General features: G+C 47.3%; 1 protein-coding gene across 1 annotated transcript; it reads right to left on the minus strand.

Moving 5' to 3' along the window:
* Nucleotides 1–6988: 6988 nt before the first annotated feature.
* On the minus strand, nt 6989–8038 carry LOC106431237. Its single transcript, XM_013872048.2, has one exon. The coding sequence runs from the start codon at nt 8036–8038 to the stop codon at nt 6989–6991; it is 1050 nt and encodes a 349-aa protein (XP_013727502.2).
* Nucleotides 8039–19250: the final 11212 nt, after the last annotated feature.

Below are 19250 nucleotides of genomic sequence, written 5' to 3' on the forward strand. Positions count from 1 at the left end.
GTAGGGAGATTGATGTACCACTGCAAGACGGGTCCGATCAGAGTGGAACCAAACCCTTTGCACATGGTGGCTTCGCGAGATTCTTTGGGGAGTGCAACCGCTAACATTCTCTGCTTGTATTGAGCTACATGATCGTCGGGATCGTTGGTGCCGTCGTACGTCTTGATGCTGGGGAAAGAGAACTTCCTGGCATCTCAACCGAAGCGATCTCCTCGGTGAAAGGAGTATCCGTATAGGAGTCAGGGTTGCTTCTACGGATTGGGGGAGCTACTTCTGGTAGGCGCTCTACCACAGATTGCATGGCGTCAAGTCTTTTGGAGAACATCTGCTCTACGTATGCAGTTATGGAAGATTCGGTTGCTGTCTTCTCACGCTCTTACGTTTCAGGCTCGGGTTCGGAGTCGCTTTCCTCCAGGTCGTGGATCTGATGATTTTCAGCTCCTTCTCGTGCTGCCACGGCTGTAGGAGTCATGTTAGTGTTGCCTTCTCCGGTACTTGGAGTATCGAGGTTTCCCATAGGTCGGACCCGAGCGTTGAAGCGACGCTTCTTGTTGCTTGCGGCGTTAGAAGCCTTATCAAGAATATTTCCCGCGAAAGAAAAATAGAGAACACAAGAAGCAGCGATAGGGGACACGTCCTCCTTGCTCTCCGACTGATCCTATCGCTGGTCGAGTGATTCGTTCCGCTCAAGAAACCCGCTAAAAAGTCTCGCGACTAGATCTCGGTGAAATAACCTTTGGTAAAACTCTGTGAGTGATTCCAAGAAACTATCACCGAAGAGTCAGAAACAAAGCGGAAGAGTTTTCTCAAAAATTCGTGGAAGCATCGTTATTTTGACATCTCCACACGTGGCGTCAATTTACTAAATTCGCCGCCCGTTACTTATGCAAGAAATCTTTCATATAGTCGAAGACCTTGACGTACGAAGTAACATTTGAAAGTAAACGTAACAGGTTTTGCGAAAAGTATTTTCCATATAGCAAAGACGTACGATCCGACATTGGACAACCAATCTAAAACGTTGTTTCCTCGCACCACGATCTGAAAGATCTCATTCTTTAGCCCTGCAGCTCACGGGCATCCACTCTCATTCCTCTCGATTACATCCGAGAATGAAACCACCCCGCGACTGACTCCGCACGGGCTTTGCATCGAGCTTCTTAGGCTTTGTCTCCCTCGGATAAAAAAAGAAACAACTTCCATACGAACAAAGGAAAGATTATACAAAACTTTCATCGTATAAATCAAACCTAAAATCGGAAAAACGTTTCCTACGACCATGGACATACTTGGCATATCAATCTCGACAAACGCTACTTGGCCCTTTTCCTATCACGCTTCACTTCGATGACGAGCTAGGTTATGGCATCCCCTTTATGGGCAATCCGAACCAACTCGACCTTATTGATAGCACGAAAGTGTCATGGCCTAATTATTTACCAACTACGTCCTTCGCTATGCGGCTGAATACAACCTTCGCGCCAAGCCAAAACATTCAACGGACAACGTAAACTTGTCAAAAATCGACTAAGTTTTACATTCTCACAATTCACTCTATTTCCGAAGCGAGTTGCCTACAAAATCCGACGTGTAAGAAAACACTCGTAACAAAGCTCCTGGAGCCGTACGAGTTATCTTTAATATATATGAAAAATATCTTGGAAGGTCAACACTTCACAAAGCACTGTAATTAAAGGCGCTTCGTTTCGGGGAAACATTTACGCGACCCCTCGGTCCTAATTGCTCTAGCATGAATAAAACTACTTGACATCCAAACAGGAACATAAGCTTTGGCTGCGAATGTCCGCAAGCAAATCCAAGAGTTCCTGCAAAGCAGGGTTAAGACAAAACCTTCGCAACACCACGCAACATCTTCGAGCCCGCAAACGTTTCGAACACGGAACGCGACATATGAAATATAAACCAATCTTCGGCATTGCGAGACGTCGCAGACGCCTAAAGAACAGTTTTTCGACAAAAATACCTTCCTCGATAAAACTATTTTCTTGGAAGACCCAACAGTCCATCTGCGACTATAAAACATACAAAACTTCATAAGATACGTATCCTTCGCGAAGGTCCAAGAAACGGTAACATCTACCACCTAAGTTTGTTGCTGATCACAACAACCTCGCAACAGTCCTAAACAAACTTAAGTTATCTCACAGAGATAGCTCTCATACACCCGACACAAGGGTAATAGCGCTATAAAGAAATCCAAATTTTGGTCAGCACCTTTGGGGTGTTCGATTCCGACCAGACGAGTCGTATAAGCCGAGAACCTATCGCGGACTCTAAATCGGTACGGAATCAGGTTGAAATCGCAACAGGCAAAACGAAAGCCGACTAGTCATCGCAAAGCCTCAAACCGAAACTAAACCTAGGTCTTGCCCTAAACCCAGCACACTGGTCTCTAACGTCCCAAGGCATGATTCGAGATCCTAAAGGCATGTCTCTTCGTTCATATCTAAACGCTCACCGAATTTTGAAACATTCCGGAACGGGCAAACGAACAGGGCGATCTTCAAAAAGAGTTAGACTATGAGACGACAACTCATATTCTTCCCTCTACATTCATACGAATAAAAGCACGCTCTTAAAAAACGCAAACTGATTATCCATTTATAAAAAAGCCACAAAGAGGCAAGGACTCAGAGCCACATACGGCCAGTCCAAAAACCGTAACGGCCACACTCGGCCAGAGCAAACAGCCTACGAGGCTAGTCTCAAGGCCGACAAAGGTCTAATGCAAGATGCCATCGACGTCAATATGCTCGATAATTTCTACACAACACATAACTAGACTGTAAAGGTCTCACTGGGAAACAGGTCATACGAACCTTAACTCCAAGACGAACTACGAAAGGCTTGATCCCTTCAATAGGGTACGTAAGCAGCCTTCACAAGGCGCAGCTCTAATCTTAAACGCTTTCCGCTCCCGGGAGAGTGGAAAGATCACTTTCAACGGACTTTTCCAACCATTAATTCCGCCTAACTTACCTAAAACAGGCTAACCACTCGCAAGAACCTCACGCTAGAGGCTCAAGGTTCTAGCGAGCTGGGGGGCTAACTGTTGGTGTCAAAATCGGTCACAACGGAATCAATGGCTAAAAGTCTCCGCAAAAATAAGAATACGTTTTATAAAACACGAAAAAGTGTTTTATAGAATTCTACGGACTTTCCGAACAAAGGAAATCCGCGCGAAACTTAGAAATTGTCATCTCGGAAATCATCGGAAAAACAAACGAAACAATCCCCGATTGCCCGATTGGCCAAGTTAGCAAAAAACCGTAACATCCGATCCGCCGTACACCACGAGCAGGTTCGGTTTCAGCTCGCCGCACGGCAAACTGAACCAACCAGTTCAGCTCGCTGCACGGCGAGCTGAACCAACCAGTTCAGCTCGCCGTACAGCAAGCTGAACCAACAAGTTCAGCTCGCCGCACTTCGAACTGACCGTCCCGAGCCTCGCTCCCCGCATTCTTGACACAAGGCATACGTCCTTTGATTCGATCGTGCTCTGAACCATGATCGAAACGTCCCTCATTTCGTCTCGATCCGTCACACCATTCGAGCTTTACGATAAAAACCGTAAAAAGTTTTCTTTTCTCATAAGAATTCGAGATGATCGTATAAAATAGCAACGATTATACGGAACATCGTACATTGTCAAAACTATACGATTAGCTCGAGACGTTTTATAAAAACGGCATCGTATCAGGAAACGATCTCGTCTAAAATCGTGAAACGGTTAAATTACAAAAACGGCTCGGAAAGTCCTAAAACGCGATAAAAGCCCACTCGAGACTTTAGACGAAGTCCGGCCCAAAGATACGATGACGGTTTGACTATTTACTTAAATGTCAAGTTTGAAGATAAATAGAAGTTTTCCGAAGAAAAATGGAAAGATCGAGATAAATGGAAGATTTCCGATAGACTCGAATCTGGGCGAAAAGGAAGGACTAAACCGCCTAAGGAGGGAGTATATAAACAGAAGGCCAAGGACATAAGAAGAGGAGGAATTTTCAGAACTCTCTGCACTTAGAAACTTAGGCTTATTTCTCGACAAGTTCGGTTTCCATGACTGGCACTCAATCACTAGACGAACTCGCCTAGGCAGTTTGATCTCTTGTCCAGCTCTACCAATTGAACTACATTCGGCTTGATCCTCGAAAGGGGTATGTAGGCAGCCTTTCATAAGGTTCAGTCCGAAATCAATCAAAGCCTTTTTCATATCTTTTTCGTCTTTTGTTATCGAGCTGCGACTCAACTAGGTTTAGGGTTTTATGTTGCTAGAACTAGGTAACTCGCTGATGGCCCCTGCGGCCAAAGCCTTTGTATTCTCTTGTAATGATCGCAACGCTCTAACGCGAATCCGAAATAAGATCTACTTTCTTTGTAAATTCGTTTTATCATGTTTTTTCATATTTTCCGTATTTATTTGGTTACTTGTCGTTGGCTCTCGCAGAGATCCGTGTCCTCTGGAAAATTAGGGTTTTCCTAAGTTTCCTTATTTTACGGAAATCGACAGTGTGAATTTCGGTTCCCACAGTGTTCGCCAAGTTTCTCCTTCAACCTTTGAACTTCGGAAGTAAGCTCGGGATTCTCAGCTGCTTCCCGAGCCTTATGCATGTCGGTCACTTGGCTCTGCAGTCCATCGATTTGCTTCTGGAGCTCAGCTTCTCTTGGAGTGGATTCTTGGAGGTCGTCTTGTTCATCCACCGCCATCGTCACGTAGTTTGATTACTCCCCTCCTTCTAGCGCCAAACTGTTAGGGGATTTTTGTGTAGGGTCTTTGTGAGCACCACAGAACGTTGGATGAGGAGATAACCCCAGGGTTTTCAGAGTATATCGTAAGAGTTTATATGTATTTCGTAAAAGATTTAGAGTGTTTATGAGAGAATAACAAGAATAGAGGCTTGAAGAGACTATTATTAGATGAGCGGACAAGAACAAGATAATTGTTACAAGTGTTAGACAAGAACCCTAATTCTAGCCGTCTAAGTGTAGTCTTTCAGCCTTCAAGAAGTCGATCCCGCGTTATGGGGTAGTAGATGTCCTTATATAGACATCTAGGAAGATTTCACCTTGTCGAAAGTTTTCCATTTATCGGAAAGTAGAAGGGTTCAGGGACCCGATCGCAGGGGGGACCCAGTCGCAGGGACACGATCGCAGGGTTCAGGGACCCTTCTGCAGGGTTCAAGGACCCTGATTGGAGGATCCCTCGGGCAGGGACCCGAGGAATCTATATTTCAAGGATCCGGAGATCTGGGTTCAGGGACCCTATCGCAGGTTCAGGGACCCTGGCTGGAGGATCCCTTGGGCAGGGACCCGAGATATCTATTTTTAGGGATCCGGGGATCCGGGTTCTGCCTGGAGGCTGGGGGAAATAACACCGGGATATTTTTCCCCAACAATGCTGGGGAAAGAGAACTTCCTAGGCATCTCAACCGAAGCGATCTCCTCGGTGAAAGGAGTATCCGTGTATGAATCAGGGATGCTTCTCCGGATTGGGGGAGCTACTCCTGGTAAGCGCTCTACCACAGATTGCATGGCGTTAAGTCTTTTGGAGAACATCTGCTCTAGGTAAGCAGTTATGGAAGATTCGGTTGTTGTCTTCTCACGCTCTTCCTTTTCAGGCTTGAGTTCGGAGTCGCTTTCCTCCAGGTCGTGGATCTGATGATCTTCAGCTCTTTCTCATACTGCCCCAGCTGCAGAAGTCACGTTAGTGTTGCCTTCTCCGGTACTGGGAGTATCGAGGTTTCCCATAGGTCGGACCCGAGCGTTTAAGGGACGCTTCTTGTTGCTTGCGGCGTTGGAAGCCTTATTCTGGTCTCGGAGAGTTGCGTTCTCCGTCTGTAGCTGGTTGAGCTTTTCGGCGCTTGGCTCCAGCTGTTTGGAGTGATCGCCAAGTTTCTCCTTCAAGCTTTGAACTTCGGAAGTGAGCTCGGGATTCTCGGCTGCTTCCCGAGCCTTCTGCATGTCGGTCATTTGGCTCTGCAGTCCATCGATTTGCTTCTGGAGCTCAGCTTCTCTTGGAGTAGATTCCTGATGGTCGTCTCATTCATCCACCGCCATCGTCACGTAGTATGATTACTCCCCTCCTTCTAGCGACAAACTGTTAGGGGATTTTTGTGTAGGATCTTTAAGAGCACCACGGAACGTTGGATGAGGAGATAACCCGAGGGTTTGATGTATGATTGAGGAAATTTAAAGTGTTTTTAGAGTATTTCGTAAGAGAATAACAAAGACAAAGGCTTGAAGATACAATTATTAGATGAGCGGCAAGAACAAGATAATTGTTACAAGTGCTTGATAAGAACCCTAATTCTAGCCGTCTAAGTCTAGTCTTTCAGCCTCCAAGAAGTCGATCCCGCGGTATGGGGTAGTAGATGTCCTTATATAGTCGTCTAGGAGCCGCCTAGGTTTGATTAAACTCTTCCATATTCGGAAATATGGAAGATTTCACCTTGTCGGAAGTTTTCCATTTATCGGAAAGGAGAAGGGTTCAGGGACCCGATCGCAGGGTTCAGGGACCCAGTCGCAGGGACACGATTGCAGGGTTCAAAGACCCTTCTGCAGGGTTCAGGGACCCTGATTGGAGGATACCTCAGGCAGGGACCCGGGGTATTTATACTTCAAGGATCCGGAGATCTGGGTTTAGGGAACCTATCGCAGGGTTCAAGGAACCTGGCTGGAGGATCCCTCGGGCAGGGACCCGAGATATCTACTTCCTGAGGAACCGGAGATCCGGAGATCCGGGTTCGGGGAACCTATCGCAGGGTTCAGGGACCCTGGTTGGTGGATCCCTCGGGCAGGGACCCGAGGTGTTTATATTTCAGGGATCCGGAGATCTGGGTTCAGGGACCCTATCGCAAGGTTCAGGGACCCTATCGCAAGGTTCAGGGACCCTGGCTGGAGGATCCCTCGGGCAGGGACCCGAGATATCTATTTTTAGGGATCCGGGGATCCGGGTTCTGCCTGGAGGCTAGGGGAAATAACACCGGGATATTTTTCCCCAACAGATCCAGGGTCGTCCTTGGATCATGTTGTATGCGGATTGGCAGTCTACGACTAGGAACTTGGTAGACAGGTTGATCCCCTCAGCGTATACTGGTAGAGTGACTTCTCCAGCGGTTTGCTTGACTTCGCCGCTGAATCCGATGACTGGGGTTACCTTGCGCGTCAGGGTATTGTCCTCCAGCCCTAGGTCCTGGTACGCCGTCAGGAAGATGATGTTGCTTGAGGAGCCGTTGTCTATCAATATCCTCTTCACAAGGCAGTTTGCTATGGTGAGAGAGACGACTAGAGCATCATGATGGGGAGATAGGATCCTCTCTTGCTCTTTCGCTGTGAAGCTTATCTCGTCGGTGCCTAGGAGTAGGCGTTTAGGTTGAGCATTCTCCAGGCCATGTTTAGCATTGCGGGTGTTTCTCTTAGCAGCTGCATGGCTGATACCGCTTATTTCTGAGCCTCCGGATATGACGTGAATCACCCGGTCTTGACGAGGTGGAGAGCTAGGTGCGTCTCCTTTTGGTTTCCCCGATGTCTCCTTGCTGAGGTGAGCCTTGGCTTTCTCTGATAGAAACTTTCGGAGATGCCCCTTTTGAGATAGTTCGTTGACCTCGATTCTCAAGGCGACGCAATCCTCTGTCTTGTGCCCATGATCGCGATGGAAGTCGCACCATTGCGCAGGGTTCCTGAGCGAATCAGGTGCTTTCATCTTCTGGGGCCACTTGACTTGTTGACCCATCTGCCTTAGCGTGTTGATGAGCTCCGGTGTAGATATGGAGAGATGCGAGATGTCGGGCCATGTTGCCACAGCCATCCCTTCTTCTTTCTCCATGGGTTGGTATTGGAACCTGCCATGGTTTCTGCTTCCGGAGTCTTTGGATCCCTTCTGGGAGGATTTCTCATCTCGGTCCCCTCGATCTGATCGGGTGGACCTATGCTCTTGCTTGGTTTGAGCTTTGGCGCGAGCAGCTACATCCTCCTCCCACTTCACTTGCGCCCAGGCTTGTGATAGAACATCTTCCATGGTTTTGCGCGGGTACATGGTTAGTTCTTTGTAGAGTCCTCCATCCGGGAGCAGTCCTCTTTTGAAGGCAGAGATCGCGGAAGGAATGCTGCATTCAGGGATTGCTACTTTCTCTTGGTTGAAGCGGGCTATGTAGTCTCGTAAGGGTTCCACTCGGTGTTGAAGGACCTCGTAGAGACCATTTAAGTTTTCTCCAGGCTTCTGCTGCTCGCGAATTGCTCTACAAACTTGTCGCTCAGGCTGGCGAAGGAGGATATGGACCTGGTAGGGAGATTGATGTACCATTGCAAGGCGGGTCCGATCAGAGTGGAACCGAACCCTTTGCACATGGTGGCTTCGCGAGATTCTTTAGGGAGTGCGACCGCTAACATCCTCTGCTTGTATTGAGCTACGTGATTGTCGGGATCGTTGGTGCAGTCGTACGTCTTGATGCTGGAGAAAGAGAATTTCCTAGGCATCTCAACCGAGGCGATCTCCTCGGTAAAAGGAGTATCCGTATAGGAGTCGGGGTTGCTTCTACGGATTGGGGGAGCTACTCCTGGTACGCGCTCTACCACAGATTGCATGGCGTCAAGTCTTTTGGAAAACATATGCTCTAGGTAAGCAGTTATGGAAGATCCGGTTGCTGTCTTCTCACGCTCTTCCTTTTCAGGCTCGGGTTCGGAGTCGCTTTCCTCCAGGTCGTGGATCTGATGATCTTCAGCTCCTTCTCGTGCTGCCTCGGCTGCAGGAGTCACGTTAGTGTTGCCTTCTCTGGTACTGGGAGTATCGAGGTTTCCCATAGGTCGGACCCGAGCGTTGAAGCGACGCTTCTTGTTGCTTGCGGCGTTGGAAGCCTTATTCTGGTCTCGGAGAGTTGCATTCTCCGTCTGTAGCTGGTTGAGCTTTTCGGCGCTTTGCTCCAGCTGTTTGGAGTGTTCGCCAAGTTTTTCCTTCAAGCTTTGAACTTCGGAAGTAAGCTCTGGATTCTCGGCTGCTTCCCGAGCCTTCTGCATGTCGGTCACTTGGCTCTGCAGTCCATCGATTTGCTTCTGGAGCTCAGCTTCTCTTGGAGTGGATTCTTGATGGTCGTCTCGTTCATCCACCGCCATCGTCACGTAGTTTGATTACTCCCCTCCTTCTAGCGCCAAACCGTTAGGGGATTTTTGTGTAGGATCTTTGTGAGCACCACGGAACGTTGGATGAGGTGATAACCCCAAGGTTTGATGAGTATTTTGTAAGAGATTTAGAGAGTTTGAGAGTGTTTCGAAGACAAATTGGCGTGAAGAGACTATTATTATTCAGCTTAGACAAGAACAGAGAAGATTACAAGGAATCAGTATAAACCCTAGTTCTAGCCTCCTAATTCTAGTCTTTCAGCCTTCAAGAAGTCGATCCCGCGGTATGGGGTAGTAGATGTCCTTATATAGTCGTCTAGGAGTCGCCTAGGTTAGGTTAAACTCTTCCATATTCTGAAATATGGAAGATTTCACCTTGTCGGAAGTTTTCCATTTATCGGAAAGGAGAAGGGTTCAGGGACCCGATCGCAGGGTTCAGGGACCCTGATTGGAGGATCCCTCGGGCAGGGACCCGAGGTATCTATATTTCAAGGATCCGGAGATCTGGGTTCATGGACCCTATCACAGAGTTCAGGGACCCTGGCTGGAGGATCCCTTGGGCAGGGACCCGAGGTATCTGTTTTTAGGGATCCGGGGATCCGGGTTCTGCCTGGAGGCTGGGGGAAATAACACCGGGATATTTTTCCCCAACAGCATTCATACTTTCTCTTATAGTCGTAACTATTTTATTATATAGGCTTTGCCCGGAGACTTTCAGCGTACATAGAAGTATGAAAACATAGTACTTAAAAGTTGTAGATGCTATAATCTAAAAATGGTAGATCCTAAGGTGTAAGGCGTTCCAGCAGTTTGGTTGAATTTTACCTTGGATATCTTGTAGTTTGTATGCGCCTGCTCCTCGCACCTCGATTATCTTGAAGGGTCCCTCCCACGCGGGTGAGAGTTTTCCGGTCGTTTTCTCTGGTCATCGTAGAACCCAATCCCCTTGCTGGAAGGTTCTGGTTTTTACCTTCTTGTTGTAGGTTTTGGCGACTTCTTGTTGGTATGACCAGTTTCTTAGTCGAGCAGCTTCTCTCTTTTCGTCGAGCAGGTCGAGACTCAAGGACATTAACTCATGATTCTCCTCCTGAGAGGTGGTCCCCGAGATCGTGGTTTTCACGTGCATTTCGGTTGGGATTATCGCCTCTATTCCGTATACGAGTGCGTATGGGGTTTCCTGGGTCGCCGTCTTCGGAGTGGTTCGGTATGCCCAAAGGACTCCATGTAGCTCCTCAGTCCAGTTTCCTTGGGACCCTTCTAGTCGCTTTTTCAGCATATTCACCACAGTTTTGTTTGTAGATTCAGCTTGTCCGTTGGATTGAGGGTGATGCCCCAGTCTTTGCAAAACTCCTTGAAGTTGTGACTTGTGAACTAGGGTCCATTGTCTGTGACTATCTCTTCCGGAACTCCGAACCGCGTGATCACGTGTGTCCATATGAACTTCCTGATCTGGAGGTCGGTAATTCTGTTGAGCGCCTCTGCTTCGACCCACTTGGAGAAGTAGTATGTTACTATCAGGATGAAGACTTTCTGCCCCGGCGCCATAGGGAACTTTCCTACTATATCCATGCCCCATTTTTGGAAGGACCATGGCGAACTTATGGACTTGAGGTTCTCCGGAGGTAATCGGGGGATTGTAGCCGGCTCTCTTTGCTCTCAGCACTAGGCTTCTCCCACTGGAATGGGACCCGCAATCTCCCTCGTGTAGTTCGACCAGGATTCTGGCTGCTTCTCTGGGCGTGACACATCTGAGGTACGGTCCAGCAAATGATCTGCGGTATAGTACCCCCTGAGATAGGCAATATCTGTCAGCCTTCTTTTTGATCTTTCTACTTTCGTTGCGGTCTTCTGGAAGGATGTCGTCTTCTAAGTACCGAACTATGGGGGTCATCCAGGTTTCTTCTTCCTCAATGGCTGTGATTTCTTCACCCGAGGGTTCCAGGGTAGCCGGCCATTGGAGTACCAGTAGAGGGATGCTCATCTGAGTCTGCGTTTGGAGGGCTGATCCCAGGTTGGCTAGAGTGTCGGCCTGCGAATTCTGGTCTCTGGGGATCTGCGTGAGCTTACAGCTTTTGAATTTGCTGATGAGGCGTTGAGCGACTGCCAGGTATTGGATCATGCTATCATCTTTAGCTTGGTATTATCCCTGCGCTTGGTTAATGATAAGCTGGGAGTCGCTGTAGACTTGGATGTTCTCGGTACCCAGTTGGTGAGCAAGCGATAGCCCTGCGATCAGAGCTTCGTACTCGCTTTCGTTGTTCGTTGCTTTGAAGTTGCACCTTACAGCCCTTGAGGCTGTATTCCCTGTTGGTGATGTGAGTACAATTCCTACTCCTGCTCCTCGAAGGTTGCTGGAGCCGTCTATGTGGAGGGTCCATTCTCCTTCTTCTTTGGACTCTTTCTGCAGACGCACCTCTTGCTCGAGAGCTGGGAACAAATCCGGGGAGAACTCTGCCACGAAGTCTGCTAGGACCTGGGACTTGATTGATGTAGCCGGTCTATAGATTACGTCGTATTCTCCTAGCTTGACTGCCCATTTCCCCAGTCGTCCGGAGACTTCCGGTTTATGAAGGATTAATTTTATCGGGAAATAGGTGACGACTACTACCGGGTGAGCTTGGAAGTAGGGTCGTAATTTCCGAGCGGCTACCATCAGAGCTAGGGCTAGTTTCTCCAGGTAGCTGTAGCGGGTTTCTGCATCTAGAAGAGCTTTGCTTACGTAGTAGATTGGTAGCTGTTTAGTTCCCTCTTCCCGGACTAAGACCGCACTGACTGAATGCTCGGAGACGGCAAGGTAAAGTAGTAGAACTTCGCCGTGCAGAGGTTTGGATAGGAGAGGAGGCGTGGTGAGATAGATTTTCAGCTCTTCGAGGGCTGATTCGCACTCCTCACTCCACTTAAAATCTTTCATCTTCTTGAGCGTGTTGCAGAAGGCGTGGGACTTGTCAGAGAGTCGCGAGACGAACCTGCTTAGAGCCGCCATTCTACCGGTCAGTTTCTGTACTTCTTTCACACTCCTTGGAGAAGGGATGGAATGGATGGCTCTGATCTGATCTGGGTTAGCTTCGATGCCCCGGTGGGTCACTATATACCCTAGGAATTTCCCGGAGCTGACGCCGAATGAACATTTGACTGGATTGAGCTTCATATTAAACTTGCGAAGGGTAGAGAAGGCATGTTGTAGGTGCGAGATGTGATCCTCCGCTTCCAGAGACTTTACCAACATGTCGTCGATGTAGACTTCCATGGTCTCTCCTATTTGGTCTGCGAACATCATATTCACCAGCCTTTGATAGGTTGATCCGGCGTTCTTCAAGCCGAAAGGCATGACTTTGTAGCAATAGATTCCTCGGGATGTCATGAAAGATGTTTTCTCCTGATCCTCGGGATGCATGAGTATTTGGTTATAACCGGAGAAAGCGTCCATGAAACTCATTAGTTGGTGACCTGCTGTGGAATCGACCAGCTTGTCGATATGCGGTAACGGGAAAGGGTCCTTCGGGCAGGATTTGTTGAGGTCTGTAAAGTCTATACATACTCGCCAGTTTCCATTCTTTTTCTTCGCCACAACAACGTTAGCTAGCCACTCCGGATATTGCACTTCTAGGATGAATCCCGCGTCCAGCAGGTTTTTGACTTCTTCGTTGATTATGACGTCCCTCTCTGGGGCGAACTTTCTTCGCTTCTGCCTCACAGGTTGGTGCGAGGGATCCACTAGCAGCTGGTGCATGATGACCTCGGGATCGATCCCCGGCATATCTAGATGTGACCATGCGAAACAATCGGAGTTGGATCGGAGGAAGTCGACTAGCCTTCTTCTTATACTCTCGGTGAGCTTAGACCCAATCTTCAGATTGCGAATTGGGTCGCCTTCGACTAGTGGCACATCGTCCATATCTTCGACTTCAGGTTCCTCCGTGTGTGGAGCTTCAGATTTGACTCGTGGAGGCGGTGCTACCTTGGTTTGTTCTTTCAAGGCGACCTGGTAGCAGTGGCGAGTGGTTTCCTGATCTCCTCGGATTATTTTGATTCCTTGAGGAGTGGGAAACTTGACCATCTGATGGAGAGTCGAGGGAACCGCTCTCATCTCGTGGATCCATGCTCGGCCTAAGATCATGTTGTAAGAGGATTGGCAATCAACGACAAGGAGCCTGGTGAGGAGGTTGATTCCTTCGGCGTAGATGGGAAGGAAAATTTCCCCGGTGGCTTGTTTGATTTCTCCGCTGAACCCTATCAAGGGGGTTGCCTTGCGTATCAGGGTACCTTCTTCCAATTCAAGACCTTGATAAGCTGCCTGGAAGATGATGTTGCTGGAGCTGCCGCTGTGTACCAGTATTCTTTTTATTAGGAAATTCGCTACATGGAGCGAGATGACGAGGGCATCGTGATGAGGTGCCGAGACTCCTCTTCGCTCCTCGGCTGTAAAGTTATTTCATCGGCTTCGGAAAGCTGCTGCTTGATCTCCGTCGACATGCCCTCGGTACTGAAGATGTCTAGGGAGTAGTTTGGACGATCCGCGTTGCATGTATCCAATCCTCCGGATATGACATAGGTAGTTTCTTCTTGCGGGGAATCGTCTTTGGTGAAGTTGCCTGTTCGACCAGGCTGACTGACAGATGAGCCCTGGGGCGTGATTCCTTCTTGAACAGCTTTGAGTGGCTGGTCGTATTCATCCGTTGCTATCATCACGTAGTTTTGATTACTCCCCTCCTTCTAGCGCCAAACTGTTAGGGGATTTTTGTGTAGGATCGTTTTAGTACCACGAAACAACAGATGATTTAACTCCCTGGGGAGATTATGATATATTTCGTTGTGTTTAGAAGAAGATTTGAAGGAAAATAAAGACTTGAAGAGATCTTTATTATGAGCAAGCAAGGATTACAAGTATAATCGTATGAACCCTAACCCTAGCTGTCTAAGTCTCTTCTCCAAGTCAAAAAGTGTCCATCCCCGTCTGTAGGGCTTGAGTCGTCCTAATATAGTCGCTTGGATTAGGTCAAACTCTTCCATATTCGGAAATATGGAAAATTTTACCTTGTCGGAAAACTTCCATTTATCGGAAGGGAGAAGGGTTCAAGGACCCGATCGCAGGGTTCAGGGACCCAGTAGCCGGGACATGATTGCTGGGTTCAGGGACCCTATCGCAGGTACATGATTGCTGGGTTCAGGGACCCTATCGCAGGGTTCAGAGACCCTGGCTGGAGGATCCCTCAGGCAGGGACCCGAGGTATCTGTTTTTAGGGATCCGGGTTCAGAGACCCTATCGCAGGGTTCAGGGACCCTGGCTGAAGGATCCCTTGTGCAGGGACCCGAGGTATCTACTTTTAAGGATCCGGAGATCTGGGTTCAGCCTGGAGGCCGGGGGAAATAACACCGGGATATTTTTCCCCAACACTACCTACGATGTCTCTCCCCTAGAGAAGCCGCAAGAATATTAGAAGAGCTCCACGAGGGAGAATGTGGTTCCCACTCCAGCGGTCGAAGTCTGGTGCTCAGAGCCAGAAGGGCCGGCTACTATTGGCCAACCATGGCGAGGGACTCCCTCAAACAAGCCAAATCCTGCAGTCAATGCCAAAAGCATGCACCAGTCTCCAACCTTCCACCGGAGAACCTCAAATCTCGAAGCTCCCCTTGGCCCTTCCGAAAGTGGGGCATGGACATCGTGGGGAAATTCCCTATGGCACCGGGGCAAACGGTCTTGCTCCTAGTCGTGACCGATTATTTCATAAAGTGGGTAGAAGCCGAAGCACTGGCCAAGATAACGGACCTCCAGATCAGGAAGTTCATATGGACCAACGTGATCACACGCTTCGGAACCCCTCATGAAATTGTCACCGACAACGGACCCCAGTTCACAAGCTACAACTTCCGAAAGTTTTGCAAGGACTGGAACATCAAACTCTCCTATTCAGCACCACACATCCCCAATCAAACGGACAGGCGGAGTCCACCAACAAGACGGTGGTAAACATGCTCAAAAAACGCCTGGAAGACGCCTATGGGCGATAGGCAGAAGAATTACCCGGAGTACTCTGGGCCTAACGGACAGCCCCGAAGACGGCTACCCAGGAGACTCCTTTCTCACTTGTCTATGGGGCTGAAGCAGTAATACCCACCGAGGTGCACGTCAGGACTACGGTCTCCGAATTCCTCTCCCAGGAAGAGAAAAACGAGCTAATGTCCCTAAGTCTAGACCTACTCGATGAAAAAAGAGAGGCGGCCCGCCTTAGAAACGCATCCTATCAGTTGAAAGTAGCCAAGAGCTACAACAAGAAGGTCAGATCCAGAACCTTCCAAAAAGGAGACTGGGTCCTAAGGCGAGTCTGCGACCACACAAGGGACAAATCAGCCGGAAAACTCGCCCCTGGATGGGAGGACCCTTATAAGGTAATAGAGGTGCAAGGGGCAGGAGCCTATAAGCTGCAAGACAGCAACGGCAAGGTCCAACCCAACTGCTGGAACGCCTTGCACCTCAAATTCTATCATTTCTAAAAGTAAGGACCCCGGATCGAGCTTTCTATATTACTACTACTACTATTATATATTTAAGTACCTTGGTTTCCTACTCCTATGTATGCGATAACGTCTCCGGACTAAGCTTATAAAATACATTATTTAGTTACGACTAAAAAGGGCTATAGGAATTCCAACGTACTTAAAGGGGCATACTAGCTGGGTCAGGTCCTAAGGGACCTTAGATCTTAGCAAACCCCATACTAGTGAGACTAGTCACATGGGTGTACGACAAAAAAGGAACGGGTCTGATCAACCCTATTACGTTGTCTGCACCTCGGGCCCTGCGTAAAGGCTATAGACCAAAATTTACGTGGAGACCACCTGTACTAGTGCCACCCAAACTTTGCATTAAAGACGCCACGAGCTAAATACAATACAGGGGGCATGACGTACAACTGCAAAATACTGTAATCAGATGCTGACGGCTGACATGCAGGGAGCAAACATGCGAAAAATCCGGTTAGCACCAAAAATTTAATACTTATCCAGACGTGGAAAGTAGTGTGTCTGGTGTGAATTCGCTCCGCGGGGTAGGCCCACGCCAGACCACAGTAAGTCTGAGAGTGACCTTTTCTGCAGAAAGGTAGAGTGCAGCATTGAGACTCACGAGAGTGGCCTATACCTCCGGGTGGCAGAGTGCGGTTTCTCAATAACATGATCGAGAATGGCTCGCCCACGGGCACCAGAGTACGATCAAAAAACCTCCCATAAATGCATACAGTCCACAAAACTTCCGGGTTCACTAAGACCTCAGGGTCCATAAAACCTCCGGGTTCACTAAGACCTCAGGGTCCATAAAATCTCTGTGTCTAGACCTTTCTGTCGAACCAGATTTAAAAAAGATGGGACATAGCCTTAAGTTTATGTGGTATTGGCTTGTTTTTTTATCACGAGATCGAATCCGCTGCATCGGTCGATGAATGCTTATTGTATGAGTTATGTCTCTGGTCGAGATAATCATATATGGTGGCCTAAGTCAAGGCTGAACCAATGCTAAATCTAAAAAATGTTCGATACCTTTTTACATTTATCCGACCATATAACTACTAAAGATGGGCATATCGAGTTTTTCTGCCAAAAAATGTTTTTAATAAGCCTTAAAGGAATTGTGCTTCGACTATTCCATTTTTAGGTCGTGTCTAGACCTTTCTGTCGAACCAGATTTAAAAACGATGGGGCATAGCCTTAAGTTTATGTGGTATTGGCTTGTTTTTTTATCTCGAGATCGAATCCGCTGCATCGGTCGATGAATGCTTATTGTATGAGTTATGTCTCTGGTCGAGATTATCATATCTGGTGGCCTAAGTCAAGGCTGAACCAATGCTAAATCTAAAAAATGTTCGATACCTTTTTACATTTATCCGACCATATAACTACTAAAGATGGGCATATCGAGTTTTTCTGCCGAAAAATATTTTTAACAAGCCAAGGAATTGTGCTTCGACTATTCCATTTGCAGGGCGTGTCTAGACTTTTCTGTCGAACCAGATTTAAAAAAGATGGGGCATAGCCTTAAGTTTATGTGGTATTGGCTTTTTTTTTTATCTCGAGATCGAATCCGCTGCATCGGTCGATGAATGCTTATTGTATGAGTTATGTCTCTGGTCGAGATAATCATATATGGTGGCCTAAGTCAAGGCTGAACCAATGCTAAATCTAAAAAATGTTCGATACCTTTTTACATTTATCCAACCATATAATTACTAAAGATGGGCATATCGAGTTTTTCTGCCAAAAAATGTTTTTAACAAGCCTTAAAGGAATTGTGCTTCGACTATTTCATTTTTAGGTCGTGTCTAGACCTTTCTGTCGAACCAGATTTAAAAACGATGGGGCATAGCCTTAAGTTTATGTGGTATTGGCTTGTTTTTTTATCTCGAGATCTAATTCGCTGCATCGGCCGATGAATGCTTATTGTATGAGTTATGTCTCTGGTCGAGATAATCATATATGGTGACCTAAGTCAAGGCCGAATCAATGCTAAATCTAAAAAATGTTTGATACCTTTTTAAATTTATCCGACCATATAACTACTAAAGATGGGCATATCGAGTTTTTCTGCCGAAAAATATTTTTAACAAGCCTTAAAGGAATTGTGCTTCGACTATTCCATTTGCAGGGCGTGTCTAGACCTTTCTGTCGAACCAGATTTAAAAAAGATGGGGCATAGCCTTAAGTTTATGTGGTATTGGCTTGTTTTTTTATCTCGAGATCGAATCCACTGCATCGGTCGATGAATGCTTATTGTATGAGTTATGTCCCTGGTCGAGATAATCATATATTGTGGCCTAAGTCAAGGCTGAACCAATGCTAAATCAAAAAAATGTTCTATACCTTTTTTAATTTATCCGACCATATAAGTACTAAAGATGGGCATATCGAGTTTTTCTGCCGAAAAATATTTTTAACAAGCCTTAAAGGAATTGTGCTTCGACTATTCCATTTTTAGGTCGTGTCTAGACCTTTCTGTCGATACAGATTTAAAAATGATGGGGCATAGCCTTAAGTTTATGTGGTATTGGCATGTTTTTTTATCTCGAGATCGAATCCGCTGCATCGGTCGATGAATGCTTATTGTATGAGTTATGTCTCTGGTCGATATAATCATATATGGTGGCCTAAGTCAAGGCTGAACCAATGCTAAATCTAAAAAATGTTCGATACCTTTTTAAATTTATCCGACCATATAACTTGTCGCATCCCCGATCCTGGATCGGACCGGCATGATGGACCAGTGTGCGAGGAGACGCACCAGTCAGGTTATATGACCTAAAGATGAGCGTGCCATGATCCAAAAACGTGGTTAAGTGAATCAGACAGCTGAGACTTAACCAAAATAGCATGGAGGCACGCTTAAAGGAGCTGGTCGAGCGACCCGGAAGCTGGACATGGTCCGGGTGGAGCTCGATGAAGAGAATGATCAGAATGGATAATGGGGAAACTTAGTATAGGTCTGGAGATAGACCAAGGTACTTAGAAGGATTGAATAAGATGAAGATATCAAGCTACACGAAGTGTATCACAGCTGGGTGTGTTGGGGAAAAATAATCCATGAGAAGATTTCCCCAGCTTCCGGCTTCCAGGTTCTAACATCTGCTTCTAAGGTCCGACCCCTGACTGGGTCCGACCCCGGTCCGGGTCCGACCCCTGCCCCGAGTTCAAGGTTCCGGGTCAGATAATTACCCCTGCCTCTTAGTAAAAAGGAAAACTTCAAGATAAAGGTAAACCTCCATATTTACCATAATATGGTCGAATCTCCTTAAATCCAAGAGAAGAAAGAGGAAGTATTCCAAAATATTTGGCCGCCTTTAATAAAATTGGAAATATTCTATTATCCAAGGATATATGGAATATTTCCAAATCCTAAAGAGGAGGTGAACACGTTCATAGAGAGAGAGGACAAGTTCTACAACTGCCCATGCGATATTTCATACCTAGAAGACCTTCCTCTTCGATACGCTTATGACTAGCTGATCCCTGTTGGGGAAAAATATCCCGGTGTTATTTCCCCCAGCCTCCAGGCAGAACCCAGATCTCCGGATCCCTGAAAATAGATACCTCGGGTCCTTGCCCGAGGGATCCACCAGCCAGGGTCCCTG

Source organism: Brassica napus, chromosome C3 (genome assembly GCF_020379485.1).
Source record: "Brassica napus cultivar Da-Ae chromosome C3, Da-Ae, whole genome shotgun sequence".
NCBI lineage: Eukaryota > Viridiplantae > Streptophyta > Magnoliopsida > Brassicales > Brassicaceae > Brassica > Brassica napus.